Below are 25,456 nucleotides of genomic sequence, written 5' to 3' on the forward strand. Positions count from 1 at the left end.
ACCGAAAGTTTTCTCCCCGGCATAACTCAATGGCATCACTCTTTTGACAAATCGTTGCAAACAAACGCGCAGTACAGAGCTTCCGTTGCCACCCCAAAGTAATACTGTAACAAAATAAAAGTACAAATAAAATAGAAGAGAAAAGTAAAGTAAAACTAATCGTAATAAATAACCCCCGTAGATGCTGAAGAGAAGCGTCGTTGTTGTCCCAGTGATAACGCGAGCACCTATTTTTCAGCTTTGCTCCTCGCTGAAACCCATTTGGAGGCCGCAGTGGACAAACAGGGAACCGAAACAAACGCCCGCAATATAACACGGAAAGATGCGACGCAATAACTCAAGTAATTAATAACAATAATGGTGGCCATGATAAATAAAAGTGAACTCCCTCTCGGCGGCGTAATTTGTTTCCACTTTGCCGTTCCGCCATTTGTTTGCCTCCTGCTTTTGTCTTGTTTGTCCAACAGAGCGGCGACACTTTCCAGCAGCGTCCTTCTCAACGACGCACTGATCTCCGAGCGGACGCTATTTTCTCTTTTTTTGGCGTCGCTAGTCGAGTGGGATGAGCAATACTTTGCGAGAGAGAACGTTTGTCCTCCGAAATCAGCCAGTTTTATCAGATAAAACTTTACGGGTAAGTTTTTGTATCATGTAAGCAAGAACAAAGCTCGTTAGAAAGTCGTTAGGTGTCGCGAGATCAATTTTTAACGTTGCTAGAAATGGCTCAATGTCTCTACAGGGTGTTACCCTATAAAAGTCGATAGTCACACATAGTCAACATTGGATACGCCCCCATACACTGTGAGAGGTAAAGCAAAGACAAAGCATTGGGTCATATACGTACATTAGGTTAGGATAGCTAACTTTAGTTAGGTGAGGTCGGGTTAGACCGATTGGGGGTTTGCTCCCCCCCCCCCTCCCACAGAACGCACTAGGTGGTGCCAGCCTCAGACTCTGCTGCCTTCCTCTTGAGCCAACATGGCGACTGCTAGTTTTGAGCGTGTCCAATGTTGAACATGTGCTTCTAGACTGGGCTTGTCTAGTCTACCCGCTTCGGCATGCTGTGCGCGCCAATTATTCAATGCAGGTCAAACTACAGGTTTTCCCGGCGATTTTAATCCAAGTGCCAGCTAAATTAATCCATGCCCCATAAAGTTTGCATGGCCCGTGGATTAATTTCGATGGCGCTTGGATTAAAATCGCCGGGAAAACCTGTAGTTCAATCCCGGTAAATTTCAAGGTGATTGAGCACCGCAGCGCAAAGTTATGAAGCGAGACATGCGATTCCCGTAGTGAAAACAGTCAAGATGGCGGGTGTTGCGAAGAGCAGTTGAGACGCTTATCACCAGACGGCGACGTGTCGCACATGCTGCCAGCCGGATGGAAATGCGGGTGCTTACAAGTTCGTTGTGGTATTCATTTCGCTTTCGTGTTTGTGTCGCATTTTGCCTGCTAAATTATCAACGTACGAAACGACATTGCAGACGTAATTAGCAGACGACAACTAAAACGGATATCATCCGCTTAGTGAAGACAGTGACACAGGGAGAAAGACACTCGTCCTCGCTCGTCTCCGCAGACAACTTGCCCGATAAAATTGCTAGCGCGCACACATGGTAACTGGATGCCTCTGAAAGACTATACAGGTCATCGCTGGGAAATACCCAGTGAGCTAGGTCTCAAGCGCTATGTGTACTCCTTAGACGAGGCAATTTCTTGTCATCCGGTTCATCCTAAAATGGTTGTCACGCTTCCCAGCAAAGCCGGTGGCATTCATGCTGGGTGTTCGCGAGGAAGGATTGGGTTACCTAATTGACAATGAAGCGCACATTGAATGTTCAACAGTGTAGTGTAACAGTGTAATCTGAGCAGTTACTTGTGTACTTCGATAATTATGTTAAAGGTACTGTAAAGCAGCACTGATCAAATGTCATTTAGTGTGGCTATTCGATAGTCCAAGCCACCAGGACAAAAACTGTGCAAGTTTCATTCCCATCGACGGTGCAGTTAATTAGAAAATTACAATTAAAGATTACGGGCAACACTGTACTAGGTATTCGAAATGAACCCTTACTTCTGATACATACGGTGGCAACCACATTGCATGCGTATAACACTGGGCCCGACATTACAATCCACCACAATCCACCATAAAATCCGCCCCTGCAATCCACACAACGATCCACATCTGAGGATAAATGGATAAGCGAACTGAAATGAAATGCTGAGCCGTTGAAAAAAATGTGTCAGACGTTCAAGAAGACAGACAGCGTCGGGACTAGTTTGTTCACAGAGGTTCACAGAGAGAGATTGTTCGTTCGAAAGAGGCCGCGAACAAAAGGAGCGCGCAGGCGCAGCAGAGAAGTAGGGAGAGCCCCCAACGAACAGCGGCCAGCACTGGGTTACTTCGCAAAAACAGGGGTTAACAGGTTAAACTGTTAACAGGGGTTTCAGAATGCATAGATAAACAGGAAAACTAATAACATGGTTACTAAAATAACGAAGTTCCGATGTCATGGTGTGTAATACCAATTTTCAGTGTTGCCCGCTGCACAGGGGGTTGTTTGACACCAGGCGTCGCACCGCTCCACTACGCCGCATCTTTCATGGCAAATTAAAAATATTTATAGCGCGTTGTAGGTCGTATGGTTCCGCATATGGTATTTAGAAGCAATAAAGTCTCTAGTCACATCACCGGCATATCATGCTTGTCTACTGCTTTACAGTACCTTTAATAAAATATTCTGAACAGCATATCGCATGGTAATTACAACGTGCTTCAGTGCGTTGTCTAATGCCGCCAGAAAGTAGGGATCATGCTCAGCATACACTTTGATGAGAGTCATACTTATTCAATTGACCTGTCTCTCCGACTGCAAAGCACGCGCGTGTGCGCATACCATTTGCCAAAATGTAGGAAACATGCAATAGCATTAAATTATACAGCTTGTGAAGGGAGTCAAGAGATTCTTGTCTTATCTTCAGATAGAGTCCTTGTCCCATACTGTAAAGTCCTTTAATTTCGCGGCCTCAAGTTTTCGCGAATCAGTCACAGGTTACATGTTCGCCGCCACCAGGTTTCGCGAATTCCTTTTTGCATTCAGTTGCGAATTATGTATTTATTTATTTGTTTATTTACAGATACTACTGGCCACCTCCTGGGGGCCTAAGTAGGAGCAGCAAAAATAACAACAGGAACAACGCACATCGTTCATAAGAACTGAGCCTCAAATCCCGCGAAGAATTGTCCAATGGTAGCTGCGGACACAGCATCGTCTGACAAGCTATTCCACTCCTCAATCGTTCTCGGGAAAAAAGAGAATTTAAGGGGAAATCACTTCTTCGCAAGACAATAGAGAAGGTTTGTTCGCACAGTGCTCAGAAACTGCGTAAAATATCGTCAAAACAGGAGTACTGGCGTGTTCTCCTTGTATTACCCTTGTCAATGACACATTTTGTAGAATTCCAGGACTATCCGTTGATTTGTATTGAGCCCGAATTCGCAAATATTTTAGTGTACGACACGAGATGGCAGCACATGTTCGAGACGCACCAAACATTAATTTATTAAAAATCAACGGCTCAATCTTGTCCTCCAAAAAATACGTCATTGACTGGAGAAAAGCTAAGAGAAAACACCGGTACCAATCTTATGACGATCGTTTAGAGCGTTCATGTGTCTTGTGCGAACGAAAATAGCCCATAGATTTCTGAAGAAGTGATTCCGCCTTAAAAGCGTCTAATGTGCAGTCATACGATTAAGAGGTGTATATCTATGATAATATTATTATTATTATTATTACACTGACTCGTCAAGGATAGTATCTGTCCAGAAAGAAATTTCTACACATTGTACATAGCGTATTTTTTAGAAAGAGCCCTGACTTTAGAATGTATGTCTATAGAGAGATAATGTTATTTCTTAACCTAGAACCACTCTCAACGCGACGCTGTTTTCATGATGCTCTGTTATAAGATCTTACATAGTTTTATAGATACAGCATCTTTATTACATCAGCTTCGCATCGTCGTACCTGTCCATGTAACCATACACACGAATATACTGTACCTGTACCACCATATGCCTGAAAATCCGATCGCACGTATTCAACAAGTGACAAACTCTCCTCTGGCGTTGACTCAGTAACATGTGAAGTTGTACAGTTTTTTTCCCCTTCTCTTTTAGTGCCATGTAGTGTATATCTGTACTGTATATATCAATGTGAATATCTTCCTGTTATGTTCATGTTCCTGAATATGTCCTGAACACGTTATGTTTTGCCTAATCTGTATATGTATATATATGTAAATAAGTACTGCATTGTCTAGGTGGGCCAATACCAAGGCTTTGGCTGTTCTTGGGCACGTTAGTAAAGATATTATTATTATTATTATTATTATTATTCGAGATGCACGTGCCTGTGCTGCAAAGTAGTTCAAATATTTGCGGTATAACCTGTGCATGCAACTATGAAACTAAAGTTTGGAAGCCTCAATACTTGTTGAAAATTTTTCAGCGACTATTAGATGTTTTGCAGTATTTGCAATGTCGTGGACTTCAGGAACGTGGACTATACCAACTAATAATATGTTGCACATGCAAGTTTTTATTGTTTTCTACCGTTTGTTGAGATTATTGCTTATTAACTTATTATGTATATGTTTATGGTGCTATTACTTGTGTTTAGGATTCCACACTTCCGGCATTTGCCGAAAAATGCCAAAATACACCCGCCGAATATTTTTGGAAATTCGGCATGTTCCGAAAAACTCCGAATTATATTCTTGGATACGGTGCTACGTGCCGAAAATGCTGGTACCCGATTACACTTTGCTTCCTACGGGGCATCACATATTCGTTCTTCCTTCACCTCGTTTCCAGGTGGAATGCGGGGAATACCACCCTGCGGAGCTGCTGCTAACCTTTAGTTCTGGAAAAAAAACTTTTCCCTATAATACCCTTATCAGTGGATCAAGAGAGTTCAAGTACATGTGGAATCATCCAACAAATGAAAGGAAATTCTTTGCTTTCTCAACGTCCTCCTACCAAGCTGCTCTCCCTCCATATATGGTACTTCTCCCCACTGATTATAGATGCCGATTTTTCGGCATCTATTTTGTGCGTAAACGTTTTACAATGCCAAAAATATCAGAATTTGGACAAAACATGTAGATGCAAAAAAAAGGAAAAAAAAAACGCCCGCAGAATCTACCCAGGCATACATTTTCTGTTTATTTATTTCTTATTTCTTAATTTTCTTTATTTATTTATTTATTTATTTCTGGAATAGCAAGACGACGTCCCGTTTGGCTGACCTTTCCCCCGTTTTTTTTTTCCTTTTCATCTAATAAATATATCCCTCCCCCCTACAGTGGGTAATAGTAATGATATTATTCCTTGTAACTATTGCTTATTAGCTTCTTTGGATTTTAGCGCAGCTTCTCCAAACATCCTAGTGTTATTTTAATGCGACACTAGAGGGAAAGTGTCGTCACTTTATTTTGTTGTCTTTATCCACCAAGACCTTTACGTGCTCCACATGAGAAACGAAACGCAATTCCTCTGACAGGTAAGCGGGGTAATGACAGAAGGATGGTATAAGGGGCCGCGTCACCGCACCGGTGATCAACACGTATAGCAACATACACTACCAACACATACCCGACATGGAATGAAAATTCTTTTTTTTTTTTCTATCTATCTCTCATCATCATCCCCGTCATGATGCGCATTTTTTCGAAAAATTGGAAAAGTCATCGTTTGCGAGCAACGCGCGGTTCTATCTTTTCCATCATTCCTTCTCCGCGCGTTTGTCAACCGGCGCCAAATTCTGCGCGTCCACTCCGACGACGTTTTACAAGAAAACGGGATGTTAGCCCCGATTCCTGTTGCCATGACAACATCGATTTCAGAAAAGAAATATGGTCATGTGTTAAAAGCGAGACACTGGAGCGAAAATACTGGCAAAGGGGAAAGAAGAACGAAAAAAAAGAAAAGACCTATAGCTCTGCAAACTCTCCGCGAAATAACACACAAGCGCTCGGTTATAAAGAAAAGGAGGAGAGACCGATCCCCTTCCCCTCTCCTTCCTTGGAGCACTGCTCTCTTCCCTTTATTTATCGCCATAAATTTTTACAGCGAGCGAGAAGTAGCGACATGTTGGAAATGGCCACCGGCGGCGCTGCGGCCGGTCAAACGGAAGCGCACTCCGATTCGTTATTTTGACGCCGGGCACGTCACGCAGCGCCACCTGCGCGGAATGTGCAGCCATTTGTAGGCGACGCCATTTTTATTCGTTTTACTTTTGCCTCGGTACTGTACGAGGAAATGAGCGTCCAGTTTTCCGGTTGTATGTTGATGCGGGTGTAAAGTGCCCGGTCATATTCCTCGCCCCCTTTACCTGCGAATGCGTTGAGATTGATGATGAGAAGCGAGAGTGACCGGGTGTCTGACACGGCCTCAGAGGTGTTATTGCGCGCAAGAGAGCCATACGAGGAAGGTATAAGACACGCGATTTTGTAACGCGGAGGCAGACGAGACTGTCGCATGCAGGGGATGAATGACACATACGAGAGAACTTAAATCGGTAGTCCGAACCCGAACTAAATCTAAGCAGACGTTATGACATGCTTTCTTATTACGCTCATAACCGACGTGCCAAATATTTCAATTAAATTCGAAGCCAGTTGCTAATACTTCATTGAATTCTATAGCCAGCGCTTTTTTTGCTGCCGTGACGTCACTGGCAATAACTTCCGGTTTCTTTGCTGCCAAGCAATCAAGCCGCCGATTCGGCACAAAACTGTCTATGACGTTCCTACCGTGTCTCAAAACATTCTTCAATCATGTTTATCTCGGATGCACTCCCACGTGACGTTCGCAAGATTCCGAGACTGATGACGACGTCACAGTGAAACCGAAACTAGATGTGAATATGCAGTTCACTTTACTTCTTTATCTGCACTCTTAAAAATGAACTTCACCGCATAGCATGCTCCTAGCCAACCATCATCTCAAATGATATCGTTATCTGCCCGATTTGTTGAAAACGCGGGGCGTACGCCTTTTCTGTGACACTTATGCTGTTCATAATTGTCACAAAAAAGGTGTACGCCCCCCGTTTTCAACAAATCAGGGCAGATAACGATATCATTTGAGATGATGGTTGGCTAGGAGCGTGCTATGCGGTGAAATTCATTTTTAAGAGTGTGCGAAACTATGACGCACGCCCGATGAAAGTTCACAGATGTTATCTACACGTACACTCTACCGAGAAAATTTACTCTAAACTCAAAATCAGACGGCGACTCCAGATTGCGACACGTTTTTGCTTGTGGTTCATTACATGATGAACACGTTTGCTGCACTCCAGACTATTGAAGAAAAAGGAAATATCACTGCGTGTTGTACGCTTCACTAGCACTAGGTAGCCCCGAGGGTCGGACTCGCTCAAAAAAGCGTGACCACACGGGAGCTGCCATCCGTTGGTCATGGAAGGCGTTGCCTTTCGTTGGCTGCTTCATTCCGCTAAACTTGACGTGCTCGTTTTCCTAAATTAATCACATGTTATCTAAATTCGGCGTACTATGCGCGTATCTCATACGTATTCGTTAAACAAATAAGCAGTGAATATTTTCCCACTACATCACTTGCTTGTGTGCTGTCGTTCGTTCGTCACTTTATTATCACGAAACTTGACAGACCAGAGCATGGAATGGCGGGCGGTTTCGTTCTTGCCATTTCCGGTTCCCATTGGTTCTCAGAGCAGCATGAAAATGGCGGTTTACTGTGTGTATTCATCTTTGTAATATTGTTGCCTTCGGAAATACATGGCTACATTCGTTACAATGGGTAACGATTTATTGATTTCGCTCGCAAAGCATACAAACGCCACTTCAACATGCCATAGGCGGTAAACATCATCTCTGTCGGTGGAAAGCAAAGGGTTGGCGGTGTCGCAGGTAATCACATAGATACGATTCACGTTTAATGTGACGTTTACCTTGTGATTCCGATAGCACTACACAATTCTGCACGTATCCCGAAGATCCGTACGTACTCCCCCCCCCCCGTTTGCCATCCCACGTGACTTCACAGGGTTGTTGGCAACAAACGGAGCAGCTCCGCAGTAGTTAGGGGGCTGAAATTCGTCCACTAACACTGTCCATGACCAACGGATGGCTGCGCCCCTGCGGTCACGCTCGGGGATAGGAGAATCCCATTGACGACGCGCCAAGTACGTTCTCTAGAGTCTTTCTATATTAACTCTATGCTTCGGAGAAGTGAGAACCTCGGTCATTCCCGTTGGTCACTCGGCAGCACGTGATCTCGCACGCGGTCGCCTCACTGGTGGAGACGCCTGCCCTGAATCACAAACTGGCGAGTTTCGGTATTCTTCGATAACCCTGTTTGCGGTAAATCTAGGAATGCGGAATACGCGACGATGCAAGTAGCGTCCTCTCACATTTGTCGCACGTAACATTGGGCAAAGGGTCAGGATCTTTTTGACGTCGCTGCATGAGGAGCACGGAGCCTGAACAGCAGAAGGTCACACACACAGCCCGCCGTAATCGGTGTGACCTGCTACTAGGGTTGCAACCTTTCGCCATGAAAAATGCCGGCTGAATGAGTGAGACCAAAAGAAAGAGGAGGATGTGCAGATAAATGGAGGAGGGAAAGAGAGAGAGAGAGAATAGGAGTAGGTGAAGAAAGGAACGCATCAGAAGAGAAAGCACTCATAAAACAGCGTTCACAGAAACGTACTGGAACTGCACGTTTAATCTGTGCTATTGATGTTATGATCTACCTATACTATAGAAAGAAGACTCGGAAACAAGGAAAGTACTATATTACTACCACAGCGGAGATGGATCCGTTCCAAATTCCTTGGAAAGGCTCATGGAATTTGCCGAAACTTCTCCATGGAATGCCTTCCAGGGTAAAATACCGGCAAAACAATGCTGCCGCTATTGCTCTTCAACCAGCATCCGATACATACGAGCAAAAAATAAATGGCCGAGCTGAGGTTAACCATCCTGGTGACAACCCTATATGGGCTGCCTGGACGTTGTTACTGCTAGACACTGCATAGGACTTCGGTCCTCACTGTTAGGCGACTCATTATTTCATTTCCTTATAGTACCGCCAGCAATGGGGTAGAGTATCACCCCTAGCGGTGAGACTCCACAATCATCGTCATTGAAATAAAGTCTTTGTTTGACTGCTAGACGCACAGTCTGGACGCTTACGGTTTAAATGGCAGCGCGGGTATATTTTGAAAGCGTCTTCAATAGGCGATTTCAGATATTGCCCTTGTGCTCCGCACGGGGGCCCTCCGTCGCCCAAGTCACGCGCATAGCGCAATGCGTCGTGGGAAATGGTTTGCATTCATGCTTGCCTGCCTGTTGCTCGAAGGAAGGAGGGAAAACCGAAACCGTTTGCGCTCTTCTGTCTGACTCATGAAAACTAAATCCCAAGGTCCAGTGGGGCATTCGCAACACGGCGCTCTCTGGCGGGCCATCCATGCAATTTCTGAAATCGTCTTTTAACTCATCGTCTGCTGCGCCCATCATCCGACACTTTAGCAGCAGGTGACCTGTTGCTTTTGGCGTCATCCGGTAACTCAAGAACGGCCACCTGTTCTTGCTCCTCTTGCTCGTGTAGTGGCACTTCTTGCCGGAAGCGATGGACTAGTACGAACGTGCGATCTACAGCTGTGGGACGGAATCGCTCTATACGAGGCCGATCAGACCAGCTCTATACCGACCTGAGCAGCACATTCATAAGCTGGAGCTCTGAAATTTGATCAACCTTGTCTAAAGGTTATTTGCGACCACCGTGCTTTGGGAGAACGTTGGAAAACGGGGTGGAAAGAGGGTAAGGAGAGCGCGAGGTTCGGACATCATATCTGTTATAGGCTTCGACGAGTGAGTGCCAGTCAGTGCATTTCTGTGCCAATTGAAGTTGCCAGAAAGAAGCATACGGTTCATCAGCAAACCAGGAAAGACAACGATATCAATCGCGCGGAAGTGCGCGGAAGTTCTGTATTTTGAGTGTAAATTCGGTTAATAAACTGAATGACCAGTTACTGTGGGTCGCTTAACGGAATCACTTATTTTATTGCGACTCACTTTTATATTGCTTACTTATCTTACATTATTTTAACCGACATTTAGTGAAACCGAGCCATAGAAACCCCCCTTTTTTTTTGTGCCATTCGAACAACAAATTATCTTCAATAACTTCCATCCCCACTCACATTGTGCGCTACAAGCATATTACACTGTTACACAGTTAAAACATGTGGTGACGGTGGTGGTGGTGGTTGTGGTGATGATAGAACTGATGATAGACAGGGGGTGGGGGGAATCGTGCGTCATGGGCCCACTTCACAGGGAACTGTGCCGTCATTTGTCTTAAAGCGTCTTAGGGAAACCCAGAGAAAACACCCAGACAGCACAGCCGGGACCCGGATTCGAACCCAGGTCACCTCCCAGTCTCGGCGCCTATCCAAGTGCCTATCCTTTGCTTTTCTGTCTATCCAACCATCATTCACGATGACATTGTTCTGTTCCATGATTGGTTGAAAATAGGATGCTTCTGCCTTTTTTTTTATCACTTTGCAATTTTGCATTCATTGTCCACAATTGATGTTATGTGGCGAAGTTCTGTTTTAACAGGGTGGAAACATATAATATTAATGGCACCTTATCTAAATGATTCTTGTTGCCAACAGCTCGCAACGAACAAAAGAAGAAAGAATCGGACGATATCAAGCCTCACTCAAACTATATATACGTGGACTGTCATGAGATGCGATTTCGCGTTCTTGATAAGCCGCACCATTTCGAGACTCTGCACTCTTAAAAATGAACTTCGCCGCATAGCACGCTCCTAGCCAATCATAATCTCGAATGATATCGTTATCTGCCCGGATTTCTTGAAAATGGGAGGCGTACGCCTTTTTTTTGTGTGTGTGTAAGTGTCACAAAAAAAGGCGTACGCCTCCCGTTTTCAACAAATCAGGGCATATAACGATATCATTCGAGCTTATGGTTGGCTAGGAGCGTGCTATGCGGTGAAGTTCATTTCTAAGAGCGTGGCTTTCTTCAGTCACACACCCTCGCCTTTCCTCCTTTCTTCTTTATTTGTTTTCTTAATAAATACATACCCTCCCCCTCACATACTTCTGTGCGCCAAAAAGACAGCGTCAAACATGACGAGCTCACGAAGCGTCCCTGGCGCGCGCGATTGGTGATGCAACCGCCGATGGAAGGTTTTTGAGAATCTGCGCTTGAGTAAAAATCGCCAATGAAATCCTCCCGAGATGTCGTCATGGCAACCGTTTCCCAGCATCGATTTTTTGAAGCGGATGAGTTTCCATTCGCCTATTTTCAGTATTTCCCCCCTCCCATCACGGGCACAGCCATCCGCTCCACCTGACGGTTGCAAAGCGCACTCTTATTGCCCCCCGTTTGACTCGTCACTCGATATTGTTCTCTATACGTCTCACGAAACGGCATCAGTGCGTGCATGTACGCGTCGGAAAGCAACATATTGCTTACGTATTCCTTATATACTGTCCTTCGCTGTCTCGTGGCTTCGGTATAATACGTGCGCTTTTATTAGTATCTTGTTCAGTAAGAAAAGTTTTCTTCAAAAAAGAAAAAAGAAAACAAGATCCGGGAACTCAGTGCATAGCGGGTCTCTGAACTGCGGGTTCCTAAGGCCAATACCCTCCGCGGTTACCTATGAAGTACTCTCGGGACGCACGAATAAATCATTGCGCTAAATCACAAGTCAACGATGTCGGATCACGTCGAAAGGATGACCAATGATTAACAACTATTAATTCATTAAAACAAATCAGGACATGTTTTCGGGGTCTTATATTTAATGCTCCCTCATGTTTCATATCATTATTTCCTATCCAATTAGTTAGTTTAGCATGAGTGCAATTTCGAAAGTAGGACTGAAGAAACTGACGGGCCGATGTAGAAAATTGAGATACTCACAGATAGATCATTGCCAGTCGCTTCTCAAGAAAGACAGACTCACGCACAAAACATGCGTGAGGCAGGACATCCCCTCAAGTAATGTTATGCCGATTACGTCGTGTGATCCGTTGTCCCCTTATGGCGAGTAGCCTTCCATTTCCTCTAGAATTCGGATTCAAGTTGCCCCATGTGTATATATTATTGTTCCGCACAAATGAAGATCGCCTTCAAGCACCACATAAGTGCTTCTTTTTTCTTTTTTACTTGACATGAAACACGCACACGTCCTGGACATCAAGTGCTTCTTCCAAACAACACAAAGGAGTCCTAGCGGATTTCTGTATAAGATGTGGGCATCTTGACAACATGAGGTATCACCTGAGCAAGCCCCTAATTATGTGATAAGGAGCTCACTGCAGCCTCAAAAATCTGCAAGCCAAGGTAACCAATACCATACCATCCCATGCGCTACCAGTATTGCTAGAAATATTTAGAGAAATAAATACTTAAAATCTACTGAAGTATAAATAAAATTTAAATAAAATGATGCCTAAATAAAGTGCCTAACACGTCGTATACATCAGTCTGCCATTAAAATGTTGCGAGCACAAGGAAACCAAGCATGTCGTGAGATCACCGGCTCTATCATATAATGTATCATACAGTCGGTAAGGCTTCGGTCCTACAGCGAGTTTCTGTCTCGGTCTCCAAGCGACCTATGATTCATAACTCACCATCGCAGCACCTAATGTGCGCGGGAATCCCCGGATATCGGAAGAATACCTGCGGATTCGAATAAAGTATGAGTAATCATTGCGGACGGCTCCCCAGCAGATGCACATTGGTTGCAGATATCAACGGAACGGATTTCGTATCGCGGGCAATTCGACGCGGTTAAACTAGCGCGAAAGCACGAATTTTATTCGTCCATGGCCCGGTTCGACCCTGCAACCTTATAATCCTCCTTATGCACAACAAATAAAGAGTGCTGAGAATCTATGAGTGTAGAATGTACTATATTTGTAATGTTTGTAATGTGTTCTTTTGTACGCGCAGTTAATAAACGAAGATTCTTGCAGTGTAAAAATGTTGATTGAAAATGATGTCGCGATGCTGTAATACGTACCTATATACAGTAGGATACTAATACCTCACCTGTGAATGCCTTGCGCTTTCTGGTTCGAATGCAGACAGGAGACTGAACTGCGAGAATGCTGATGCGAGTCTGATGTGGATTTCGTGTACGACGATGCAGATCGGATGCGGGCGGCAAAAAGCTCGTACGCGCAGGGCTTTACCTAAGACCCCACAAACCTAGAATCTCTTCTGCACCGACTAAATAAAAGTAAAGGAAGTCTGTCAGGCTTTCTTACCTTGGTATAATTCTAAACGCACACATCATGAACTTGCATGACCTCTAATCCACAGGAAGTGCACGCAAGTGTAGACAACAAGAGTTATCGTTGCGAGCCTTAGTTTAGTCTCTTCCCGAGACTTATGAACAAAAGTATTATCTGAATAGTGCTTAGCATTTTACGGAACGATCATACGAAGCTGAATAAATTAAGGTTAGTACTCAATCGGACTGCTCGGGGTCATCAGGAATAGACATCTCCGCAATGCTACATCAACGAAAACAGCACTACCACTAATTCAAGTCAGCGCCCTGTTGGCTCCACACTCTCAACGACAAGAAGAAATAAAAAGGAACGCCGCGTACCCCTCTTCTCAAAACATTTCAGGAACGGCGGCTGCACTAAAGTTGCTGTAACGCTTCCAAAGTTCCACAAGCTCGAAGAAATAGAGCCCGATCCTTTTGCTTAATTACTATTGTTATTTCTGAAGATCTGGAAAACGCGGGCAATCTATCCATCTCACCAGAGAGCTCCACAGAAAGAAAGAAAACGCGATCTCCTCCGCGACATGAAGTCCTCGAGTTCTTTGAGACCGCGCTCTTTTCTACAAAAAACAATCGCACCCTTTTGTGCACGCGGGGCACTCCCAAGTCTTTGTTGCGGCGTCATCTTTGTTTTCTCTAAACTTCATTTCAAATTGTATTCTCGTAAATCCTCCCTCGCCCTCCATCTCCGCGCTCTCTGACATGCGGGTTTGAGATGACGTGCCACGTGCAACAGACGCTGTCATCTGGCCGCCGTGAACGCTGCGGTGAAAAATATACTCCGGGGCTTTGTTTTATGACAGTCGCTGCTTCTATTATTTTGAAAAGACGACGTATATCTGGATGTGCGGCTGGGCTCGTGGCTCCGCTGTGGCGAGAGATCAGCGTGAATCACGGCGGCTGTGATGTGCATGACCACATGTGCCTTTCTTGAGATCGGCGGCATCATGTGATGGGGCCGCGTGTGGGTTTAAAATCTCAAGTAGCGCGCGTTTCGCGGATGATGGGATCTGGTGGAATGTTTGTGGTTTGTTGCCGCCGACGCATTGTCCCGCATGCGGTGATCTGTTGGGTGCAAAGGGAAGCAAAGGTACACCGAAAAGACGAAAGCGACAGTTAAATGGGTTGTGAAACAGAAAGCGAGTTTCCGCGTGCAAATAAAATGCCGTTGAAGCGTCTTTCTTCGCAAATGAAATGTTTATTACAGTATAGAGCGGCCCGCCGCCTCTCGTATTTGCTGTACTATCGAACGGGACAGTTCTCGGACAGTTTATTAGAACTGATCAGGGTCTTGAGGAGCATTTTCATGTCAGGAAGATATTGGAATTCTGTAGTGGAGAAGAGGAGGGAGGGAGAACTATCATTCCGAATGCAAGGTTGAACCATATCGTTTTCGCTTCGGCAAAAATTTATTTTTTGTCCGAAGGATCCTAGAATGGAACCGCCTTCCTCGGGGCCTTGTTCTGTCAACGACTAGTGACGTATTTATAGATAGGCTGTCTTCCCTTCTTTCTGAGTGATATTTGTATTTTCCTGGTAATTTATTGTATCCTTTTGTTAATTGATTTGTGACATTCGAGTGGTATCTTGTACTGTACATGTCTTTTTTTTCTCTCTCTCTCTCTCTCTCTTTGTAGCAGATTGTACAGTGTCCTCTCTCGCCTACGTAATACCACAATTGTGGAGCTGTATGGGTTCCTGCAATAAATACATAATAAATGAATTCTCTTAGGCCAGGGGTTCTCAACCGGTGGAGTATGCGCCCTGGTGGGGGGGGGGGGGGATTTGGGGTTTTCGTGGGGAGAACGACACCATGTAAACATTCGCCTCCAGTCTGCCCCTGGCGGCAAATCTGCGTAGTATATCATTCACAGGACGTCTCCCACCCCAGGAGCGTCTCGATGGCTTGACACGATGACTCCTGGTTGTAGACGGTACTGGAAGGGATATCTAGTGGGAAGGTCCCTCGCAAGAAACAATACTTTCAAGAAACTCTGAAGGAGCAATAAAATACCGACAATTTTTGTGCGTGCATTGCTTTGGAGTTAATATGAGGGGGAAGGGATAACGCTTTGGTGAACGGTAAAAATAGTGCATGAAACAAAAAAGGTTCAGAACCACTGTGTTATGCCCTATCCTGCTGTAGAGCTAAAAACATCGAGTACTCCACTGGTGTTTCGAAGACTAGATTCCGAATTAATATATTTGCCGTTCGTTCCTATAGACGCGATGGACGACTTGAGAAAATCCTGAGCACAGACAGAAGGTCTATGGCGCAGTAAACTACATTTGCGACGTGGCCACACTACGCACAAATGCTGTAGTCGCAGAACTAGATTATTGAAACTGTTGCTACACTAGACAAGGCTGGAGCCCACACCTTCAGATGGCGGCTCCTACAAAAAATGCACAGTCGGTATTATATACTTGATGACCGTTGGCTGTCCTTCGTGTGCGCTTCCATCGAAAATGATTTGAACGCGTGTTAAAACCGCCTACGTACATTTTTTCCAAAATTTCACGTATAGGTGACGCATTTTGAACAGGACACACTCACACATGATGAGGGTGCAGAGGACATCGTAGACGAGATCATTTATTGCAACAGTTCTTGATGAGTTACTTGACTCTGAAAATTGATATTACAAGAAGAGTGTTCTCTGTGAATCAGGTATTGCAGCTTCGATTAATTGCGTTTATCCAAAATGTGTGCCATGCGCAATGCAAGTATTTCATGACTACTACAACTGACTAACGGTTCATTTAGTCAATCGGCCTCAGCGGCGAAACATCCCGCTACGTCTTCATCACTTATTTGTTGTTGTTGTTAGTCAGTCGGTAGTTTACCGCGTGAAATGAAGCTTCAAGCATTATATTTTTCCTGAAGATTGATTACATTTTTGGCTCATTTACAGGAACTGGCACCTCCCAAGCTTCACGCTCAAGCAAGATGACGGATAGGCAGAGTGGGCTGCTTCGAGAGTGTTTGGATTATGACAGCTGCATAGAGGTCCTTTTTGAAATTAGGGTAGATACAGTTTGCCCCATATCAACTCACACAGGGGTAATTTCAACTAGACCAAAGAGTTCTTTCAGTTGATGATTTCGTTTTTATCATAACTTATTTAGGTCATGTAAGATACAGTGGCAGGCGCATCCCAAACAAAAATGGCTGAATAGCTTCTAATTACCAGAAATTTCACTCCATATATTTCTTCTCTAATACTATTGTATTCTATTCTACCACTGCTTTCTGGTTTTGTTTTACATCGAAATTGTACTTGGAATGTACCATAATTTCTCTTGCGAACCCCAGCTTCGCACTGCCTGTTTCTCATCGGTAAATCTAAGTATGTTGCTCTAAGATATACCAGGCAAAACACTTAACTTTACACCAACATGCGTCTGAGAGTCGGCAATAGACCTCTCCCTGTTTGCAAACAAATGACGTCATAGTGTTCGACAGCGCCACCAATTTGGTAGAGTTGAACTACGCTGGAAGCTAGGGGCGAACAAGATCGAGCCCAAGATCGAGCCGATCAACGGTCTTGAGGGGATTACGATGGCCCCTGAAAGGGACGCGACCTTCGGTCCTACTTTTCTTTCAATAGGACACAGCGAACAAGTGCCCATTTGTCGAACCCAGCCCTCCCCTTCCGATTTTTTTCCGGTTTTAGTCTGTTTACAAACGTCGTGAAGACGTTTCTCGGGTAGAGATCTATTCTGTCCAGATGAAGGCCGTTGCAACCCAGACTACAGGCAAGACAACGGTCTGGTCTCGCCTGTGAGATGGCATCTCTTTCTGACTTAGGTAGCGATGAGTCGCACCATTTTGCATAGCATCTATTGGCAGCGGGTGAAACATAGTATATTGGACACACAAACCTCCAGTACAGTGCACTCGTTGTCCATGACGTATGTGTGTTGTGTATAGCGCAAATGACATCCCACGCTGCCGCGAGTCAGCTACGGGACTGTGTCGCGTATAAGGCACGTTCCAAGCTTTCCCGCTTGTCTTTTGAGAACAGCAATGGAGACAAAGCCCGTACATTCGTCATGACACCCGGCAAAACGTTTTTAGCAATAGCGCGGCATTGAGTTCTGCCCTTTTGGGACGCAAAAAGACAATCTGGGGCAAAGCGAGGCCCCCGTCTGTCTGGCCCACTTCTTCAAGATCAAGGCTCTGTCCGCCTACATTTTTTGCGCTCCCCCGACGTGCGACGATTATTTTTAGGGGCACAAAACGGAAGGTGCTTTCCATGAAGCGAAGTTCTTTGTGCAGGCTGATTAGGAGTGTGCGGTCGTCCAGCGGGCCGCAAAGGGACCTCCGGCGCTCGCCGCCGCTCGACGAGGCACAAGCGGCCCAGTGTCGTTGCTCATAATTCGGTGCTCGCTCGCGTCCTCCCCGCGGTAAGATCGCGTGTTGCGGTCCCGTCCTTGAGCGCAGGTTCTTCGTGCCACATGTGCCTTGCAACACACTCGTGTCGGCAGAAGTAACTTAACGGAGGATTAAGTGGTTCGGCTTTTACATTTTCCGTGATCACGAATTTTGCACATGCTGTTATATAGAGACTACGACTCGTCATTTCTTGAGCCTTCTTTTCGTTAGGAAAGCGTAAAAGTATAGTTTTCTGAGCTTGAAAGCCATTTTCGAGTTATGTTTTTATTCAGCAATTTAATATTTTAAATTCCGTGTTAGCGCCGCGAAGCAACTGTGCCTATGGGTAGCCTACAGATGTGGACAGATGGAGAGAGGACAGCAGGAAGGAGTGGGGGACAGGGGGTTTAGTATGCGTCCTATAGGCCGACTTCAGAGGGAACTGTGCCGACATTCGTCTAGAAAGTGTTCGGAAAACCCAGGGAAAACCTCGGACAGCACAGCCGGTGCGGGGATTCGAACACGCGTCACCTCCCAGTCTCGGCGTGGAAAGCGATCATCCTATATAACCACTATGTCACGGGAGCTGGTTTTCTCGTTATCTGATTCTCGGCGCTGCTGCCGAGTGTTCAAATAACCCGCGATAACCTTCTGTACGCGATTTCTTGTCCAGGAGCTTTCCCGTCCAGGAGGTGGTCCATGGATGAAGTGAGGCTGTTGGCTGGTGCTTATTTCTTTCTTTTGATCGGAATTATACGCGCGTGCTTGCAGACGTTTAGACATTTTTGGTTCCTGAACATAAAATCACATCGCCCCCATTTACAACAAACTGGCACAGAAGGACGTCCTCTATATGCCACTTGGCTCCTGGCGCACTGTTCTGTTCTACGTGCGTGCTTTGGCAGCTGGGGAGCGCATAAAGACATAAAATGTCTCTCCATTTTCCTCCTTACGGTGCTTCGTTTGTTGCCCAGTTGTTCGCCCAGACTCAGGCTTTACACATCATGAAGTTTTCCCACCAGCTGGCCTGCATCTGTGCCATACTCTCAGTGCTTTGCAAAAACCTCTAATACCAGCTTTGACTTTCGTTTTTTTTTTGGCTTTCTTTGGCGTTTTCATGGCTCATGCTCCACTACCAAAAGCGCCACCAACATTACCAATCGTTGCGACAAGGTATATAGCGATTCCTGAATCACGTTATCACGAGGACGCGGTTTCCGAATACCCGGTTCCAACCCCACCGTGTCCCATACTTTGGAGCCGCCGTTGCGAATGCATTCTCACAGGAAGACAGTCGGAACAGAACATGGGGCGTACCCGGTACGTTCGCCGCAAGTATTACAACCCCTCCCCTATATACAGAACACAATAGATATATGCACCAAGCTCTGGTAGCAATGAGAGAAAGAAAAAAAAAGGTCGGCATTGAACAACCTCACCAGTACAACAGCGCAGTCAGATTGCGGAAATGACCAATAAAATGTAAGCGCTACAATCGTAAGAAGAAAAAAAAAAGAGAAAGAGAGAAAGGAAGAAACGAGGCCACGGACAGTGGTCAAGTATGCTGAAAAAAAAATAAAAATAAAAAAAACTGTGCGAGCCCCTGGAACTGTCCGAATGGGACTCATTGTCCACTTCGTCGCCCGCGCGCGCGTGTGCGTGCTTTTTGTGGATTTTCCGAACGAAATCGCGTGCGACCTCACTTTTCTGGATTTCAACGCATCTGCCCTCCCTGCCACTTGGCTTTGTGCTCCATCAAAGGAATATATTTGTGCGTAGTGTACGTATCGGGGTTCCCCCCTCCGACTGGCCGGTGGTCAGTTTTTTCCTCCCCTCTTCTCGTCGAGTTCGGAACTTTGATTGTGAGAGTTCATCTGGGTCCTATATCTCTCTCTGTGTGTTGCCGGTTCGAGGTGTTGACGCAATGTGTACAAAAGGCGACCTCGGATAAAAACGCACCCCACTGACCGGTGAAGACAAAATAAAGATGATAAAAAAAAAAGAAAGAAAGAAAGAGTGCATATGCCTTCCGCTCTTATAGGTGCTTATCATTGTATTTCCGTTCGGGTCTTCGTGCAGGCCTCTTGTACTAGCCTTTTTCCTTTCTTTCTTTTTCATCCCTGTTCTGGTTGCAGATTGCGGCCAGTTCTTCTTCCTCCGCGGTTATTTATAGCTTGGCGGTTACAAGCAAACAACAATAAACATCTTGTTGAACGCTGTTCGTTAGAAAGTCGAGGGGAGTCATCGCCGCCATGCTGGTCAGGGCAGCAACGAACACGTGGGCTTATTTGTTGCAGTTTGCTTTTTTTCATCTCGGGCTGCGGTCGTTCGGCGTGTGACGACCATGGGAGAGTGACCTGACCCTTTCTCTTCCCACCCAACCCCCTACCCCCGCAAAAAAAGAAAAAGACCAAGAGGAAGCGAAACACAGTCTGCTGGTTATCGCACGCTGAGGACGTGCGATGGAAAAACAAATAACCTTCCCATACACAATCCTGTAACCCCCATAACGTTCATCAAATGTGGATTTATCTTACTGTCCAGGGCTATGTATAAATGCATATGTACATCAGGTTTAGAAACACTGAAAAGAACACAGCTATACCTCTTTCGGTTACAAGGTATAAGCACTCCAAGCGCATTAAACGTTGCACGCAAGTTTGTTAGTGTTTTTTTTTCTTCTTGTTTGTTTGTTTTTGTATAGTGGTCCTGAAAGGTTACCCCGTGAAACGGAAAGTTTGGCGTAAGCAGCCGTGTCGATGCGGTCTACGCCACAAATTTCATGGGACGAAAGTTAGTGCATGCAACAAATTGTCCGATACCTGATGGACGAAGACGTCGGGCCCTCCATCGTAGGGCGTGATGAAGCCCCAGCCCTTGGCCACATTGAACCATTTGCACTTTCCTCTGCGCCGTAGCGATGGGTCCGGGGAAACTCCTGAGAATCACAAGAAAAAGTCAAGTAAAGACTTTGCCGAATACGGAATGAAGTAAAACAGAGGGAATCAGGAAAAGTTCACGCAGACATGGAATGCATGGATAAAGAAGCATATTGCATATGGTGGCTCCACAAATGTTCCGATACATGGCGCTTGGCACCTCCAAGTCAGGCATCGGGCGCTTTCTTTTTGTGTTTTGCTGGACAATATTTTTGGTTGGACAGGACTTGACGCATAGCGACATTACGATGAATATAAACAACAACAACTTTATTTAATGATGATGATTGGGGCGATGAAAATGGAACTGAACAGGCATGCATATATAGTGATCCCGTACACACATGTCTTTTTCCCACTCTTTTTCATTTTTCACCCAACTCTACCCTCTCACTTCATTGCTAAACCCACCGATCCCTAGTGCAGTCGTTGCGTAGTCAAGCGTAAGAGTCCTGGAATACAGGTTCTGCAGTTCTGCACAAGCTGCAGTAGCCTTCTGCAGTTCTGCAGTAGCCCACATTCATGGACCTACAAACTCCAGACTGTGAAGAAGAAAGGCACAACCGTGTAAGGCGGTAGCCAGGGAGTTTTAATGACGGAGGTGTATGAACGTTAAGTTTTTCCTATTCCTCTTCCTAACAATATTGTTGCCCTTTCAGGCCAATCCAATCCACAATCGAGCTTGACGGCTGCTGAGAAATCGAATGCGCATGCGTGTGTAAATGACCAAATGGAAGGAGAAAAATGGGAATGAAGAAATAAAAGTTACGGTAAGGGCCATCCACGGGAATTATGGACATGATATTGCATAGACTCGAGCTAAGGGTAGCTCCCAGCCAGAGCTTTAAGTAACGCGTTACAAGGAACGCGTTACTGTTTTTGTAACTAAGTAACGACTTAGTTATGTTCTAAAAAAATATAACTAGTAACGTACTAAGTTACCAAAATTGGTAACGCGTTACTGTAAGTTACTCGTTCCTTTTTTTCCTTTTTCTTTTTGCTCACTGTCACCAACCACGACCGCCAGTTGTGGTTTTTTCCCGCGCACATGGCGGTATTCCACGAGGCTCAAGCATGCGGAAAAATCCCCAGCGAAGAGAAAATGATACCAGAGAGCAACGCCTTTCTCATTGCTCTATAGTGTCCACAGTGTTTCAGCACACTCAATGTGTTCCTTCTTTCAAGTATTCACTGAGCTCAGGGCGTCTAGTGTTTTGTCTCTCTGTCCCCTACTCGGGAACTTATGTCAATGATCATGTGAAGGCCTCCTTGTGAATGAACTCCGTTTTTTTTCCTGAAAATCCCTCTTACGCATCACCGCCTTCAACTCCGTTCTTCGTATGGTGTACATTTAGCCTTGGGCTTATTTGATGCAAGCCCGAGTCGACAGTATACATGAGACAATACAACATACGAGACAACATATGCAGGCGATATAGATAGGCGATGCTTTCGTATTTCTGCTGTCTGGTATGCAAATGTAACGTATAGAAGTAACTCGTTACTTCCAAGTAACGAGGACGCGTTCCTTTTATTTGTGAGTAACGGGTAACGTATTTAGTTACTATTTTTTCGAAGGAACGAGTAACGTATTTAGTTCCTTTTTTTGGGTAACGTGTACAGCTCTGCTCCCACAGCAGGGTTTAGGGAAATAGTGCGGTTGTCCACTCCAGGACCTCGTTCGCTATAGACCGCGTGCAGGATGAAAACTTCACAAGTAACAACCATTTGCTCGCCATCAATTAACATTGTACCGCAGCAAAGGAGAAACTTGGGCGACGATGTCACGTCGAGACTGGGAGGTACCCGGGTTCGAATCCCGGTGCCGGCTGTGCTGTCTGGGGTTTTTCCTGGGTTTTCCTCAGACGCTTTCAGACATATGTCGGCACAGTTCCCCTAGAAGTCGGCCCAGGACGCACATTTCCCCAGGGCGTCAGTCGTGACGTTGCCCACATACGTGAGGACGACAACGGCAAGCCCTTTCACCACCACCACCACCACCACCACCACTTGGGCGACGCAGGCAAGAAATAGGTTGAAGTCGGGCTACTTGAAGAAGGGGGCAAGTTGAGGACAGTTTGGGTTTTTCGCGCGGCATTTGCTTCGCAATATTTTTTTCTCGTCTGTGACACCAGGGTGAGCACAGTCGTTGTCTGGGCTTTGAAGTAACATGTTGACGATCTGCACGTGACTTTTTACGAAGACGTGAGACGCTGTTTTGCAGATGTGGTCGAGGTAAGAGGGACCCTTATTTTGTCCCATCTGTAACTTTCGCGATCATTAACTTCCAATTTGCTCATTTCTGCTCCTCGACTAATGAAATATGACCTCACCGTTATGATGCTGTGTCATTGCCTTGTGTTTCCATGTGCACTACTCGTGGCTGACCGTTTCGGCTGCCCAAACAAGAGTCAAAATTTAAACCCGGCATTAATTTTTTTATGTCCTCAAGTTACCCATAGGGTGGGGTAAGTTGATGAAAATATGTAGCCTGTCATTTTTGGGTCGTACGAAATAAATATCTGGTTTAGCACCACAGTAATTTGTGGATCATTTCTCAAAGGTTTGGGGATTCAGTTAACGAATTATCGTACAATTTAGGCGATTATTCTGACTGCTATTAACAAAATAGTTCAACTGTCTTCAACATAGACCACCTTACCCTACATCGTCCTTTCGGGTGGTAGTGAAAAACACAATTACTACAAGGAATTAAGTACTCCGGGGAAGTTAACTTTAGTAAGAACGAGCTTGCGCTCGGACTCTGCACTTCACCCTATAGGTGAAATACTATTAGGCACATACTGTTATTTTAGGGTCAGAGATGGAGTTAGAAGAGAAAAATGTGGAGATGGTGACTCTGATGCAGTTTGAATATTGTAGATCCGTTACTGAAACGGCGGGAAGGTATAGTGCACAACGAATGCCGATCCCTCTCGGTCACTATATTGGTCAGATAAGAAAGCGGACGAAAGAACAGAACTGGACACTTTCGCCGGTCCCAGCTGATACCAGCTCCCGTGGCTCAGAGGTCAAGCCTGCTGGCCATGTCATGTCGAGACTGGGAGGTACCCGGGTTCGAATCCCGGTATCGGCTGTGTTGTCTGGTGTTTTTCCTGGGTTTTCCTCAGACGCTTTCAGACATATGTCGGCACAGTTCTCTTAGAAGCCGGCCCAGGACGCACATTCCTCCAGGGCGTCAGTCGTGACGTTGCCCACCTCTGTGAGGTCGACAACTGCGAGCCCTTTCACCAGCACCACCACCACCGATCCATCTGCGTTCTTTAAATACAGACCGCATGGGCGACTCCAACTGTTCAGCATGGAAACTCAGCCTATACGACGACATCTTAGCTACAAACGCAAAATGACATGAACTCTGAATATCTGGAAGATAATGCTTAACCAGAATAATACTTGGAGGAGTTATTAAATTACTAACGAGGAATTAATATGCGAAATAATGAAGACGAATTGTAACGGTGCACGAGAAGATTCACAAGATCACTAATGTTTCCGCACCCTTGCTTTGTTGCAGAGAAATGCCGAGGAAAATAATTAACTAATGTGGTTTCTTTAGTTTTTTATTTTTACTTTTTAATTAGAAAATGTGGCATGTGTCCGCCGTGTCTTTCACGTTTGTTGCAATGCGTGGCATGTGTCTTTCTATGCCACAACAAGCGTGCTTGTATTTGGTTTTATTTCGTGAAGTTTCTTATATAGGCTTACGCATAACACATTCTTAGCCAATCAGCAACCTGAAGGACAGCGTTCTCTCCTCTGATTTGTTGAAAAGGGGGAGGTGTACAACGTACCATTGACACTTACGAAGTTGCGTTATTGTCACAAACAGCCGTACGCCCAGCGATTTCCACAAATCAGGAGTGCTAACGCTATCATTCTGTGCAATGGTTGGACTTAGAGTGTAGAAAAGCGGGAAAATGAGAACGCAAACTTGTTTCTAAAACATAATGTAATTGAAGCCAATAAAGAGCTTAATAAAGTTTAATTGAAAATATGAGCATCTTACTTTCCCGCACCACTCAAGTGTTAGCGATACCCTGAAGAAGCGGAGTCTTAGTGGTGAATCCTTCCGAAACATATTAATAACCCTCCAGCGACAACTGATTGAAACCCTGTCCAGATTACTCATTTACAGCCTCGTTTCGCTCGATGGACACAACTCCATTTTCACTCCGCTGGGCACTACTCGATCTAAAAATACACGACGATCCACTTTTAAGACAAATGACACAACGGTATCCAGCACTTACGCCGAAGAGCTGGGATAGAAGCAGCAAAGCAATCCACCAAGACCGTCCATCTTTCCCAAGGCAGCTACGCGAAAGAGATGCATGGAGGTACCGGGGACAACAAATGAGCTATTGAAACGGGGCATCAAGTTGTGAGGCCAGTCGCGAGGGTGCAGGACCTGGACAAACAAGTATCCCTGGGAGTAACGAGCCGTTGAAGGAGGGAACCAGAGTTACTAAACGGGGTGAAGCCATTCATCATTCATCCGGCGTTGGGACGACCGACGGCGAGAGGTGCCGAATGACGTTCGAGTCAGGACATCGCGGAGCGTACAAACGAGAGATCTCCATTTGCCTAGTACGCTGTTCGTGCTCTCGAAACAGAACTTGAAGACATAACAGGGCGTAGGCGAACCATTGCACAGAATGATAACGGCATCACTCCTGATTTGTGGAAAGCGAGGGGCGAACGCCTTTTTGTGACACGTAT

The 25,456-nt window shown here is 45.4% G+C and overlaps 1 protein-coding gene across 3 annotated transcripts in view; it reads right to left on the reverse strand.

Annotated features, from left to right (window-relative positions):
* The window catches only part of LOC135400341 (protein lin-28 homolog), a 139,361-nt gene that overhangs the window by 33,029 nt on the left and 80,876 nt on the right, over positions 1-25,456 (reverse strand). For all 3 annotated transcript variants that reach the window (XM_064632175.1, XM_064632174.1, XM_064632176.1), the window contains one exon: positions 20,597-20,712. In XM_064632175.1, the coding sequence (XP_064488245.1) occupies positions 20,597-20,712 (116 nt within the window). The remainder of the gene's footprint in view (positions 1-20,596; positions 20,713-25,456) is intronic.

Source organism: Ornithodoros turicata, chromosome 7 (genome assembly GCF_037126465.1).
Source record: "Ornithodoros turicata isolate Travis chromosome 7, ASM3712646v1, whole genome shotgun sequence".
Classification (NCBI taxonomy): Eukaryota; Metazoa; Arthropoda; class Arachnida; order Ixodida; family Argasidae; genus Ornithodoros; species Ornithodoros turicata.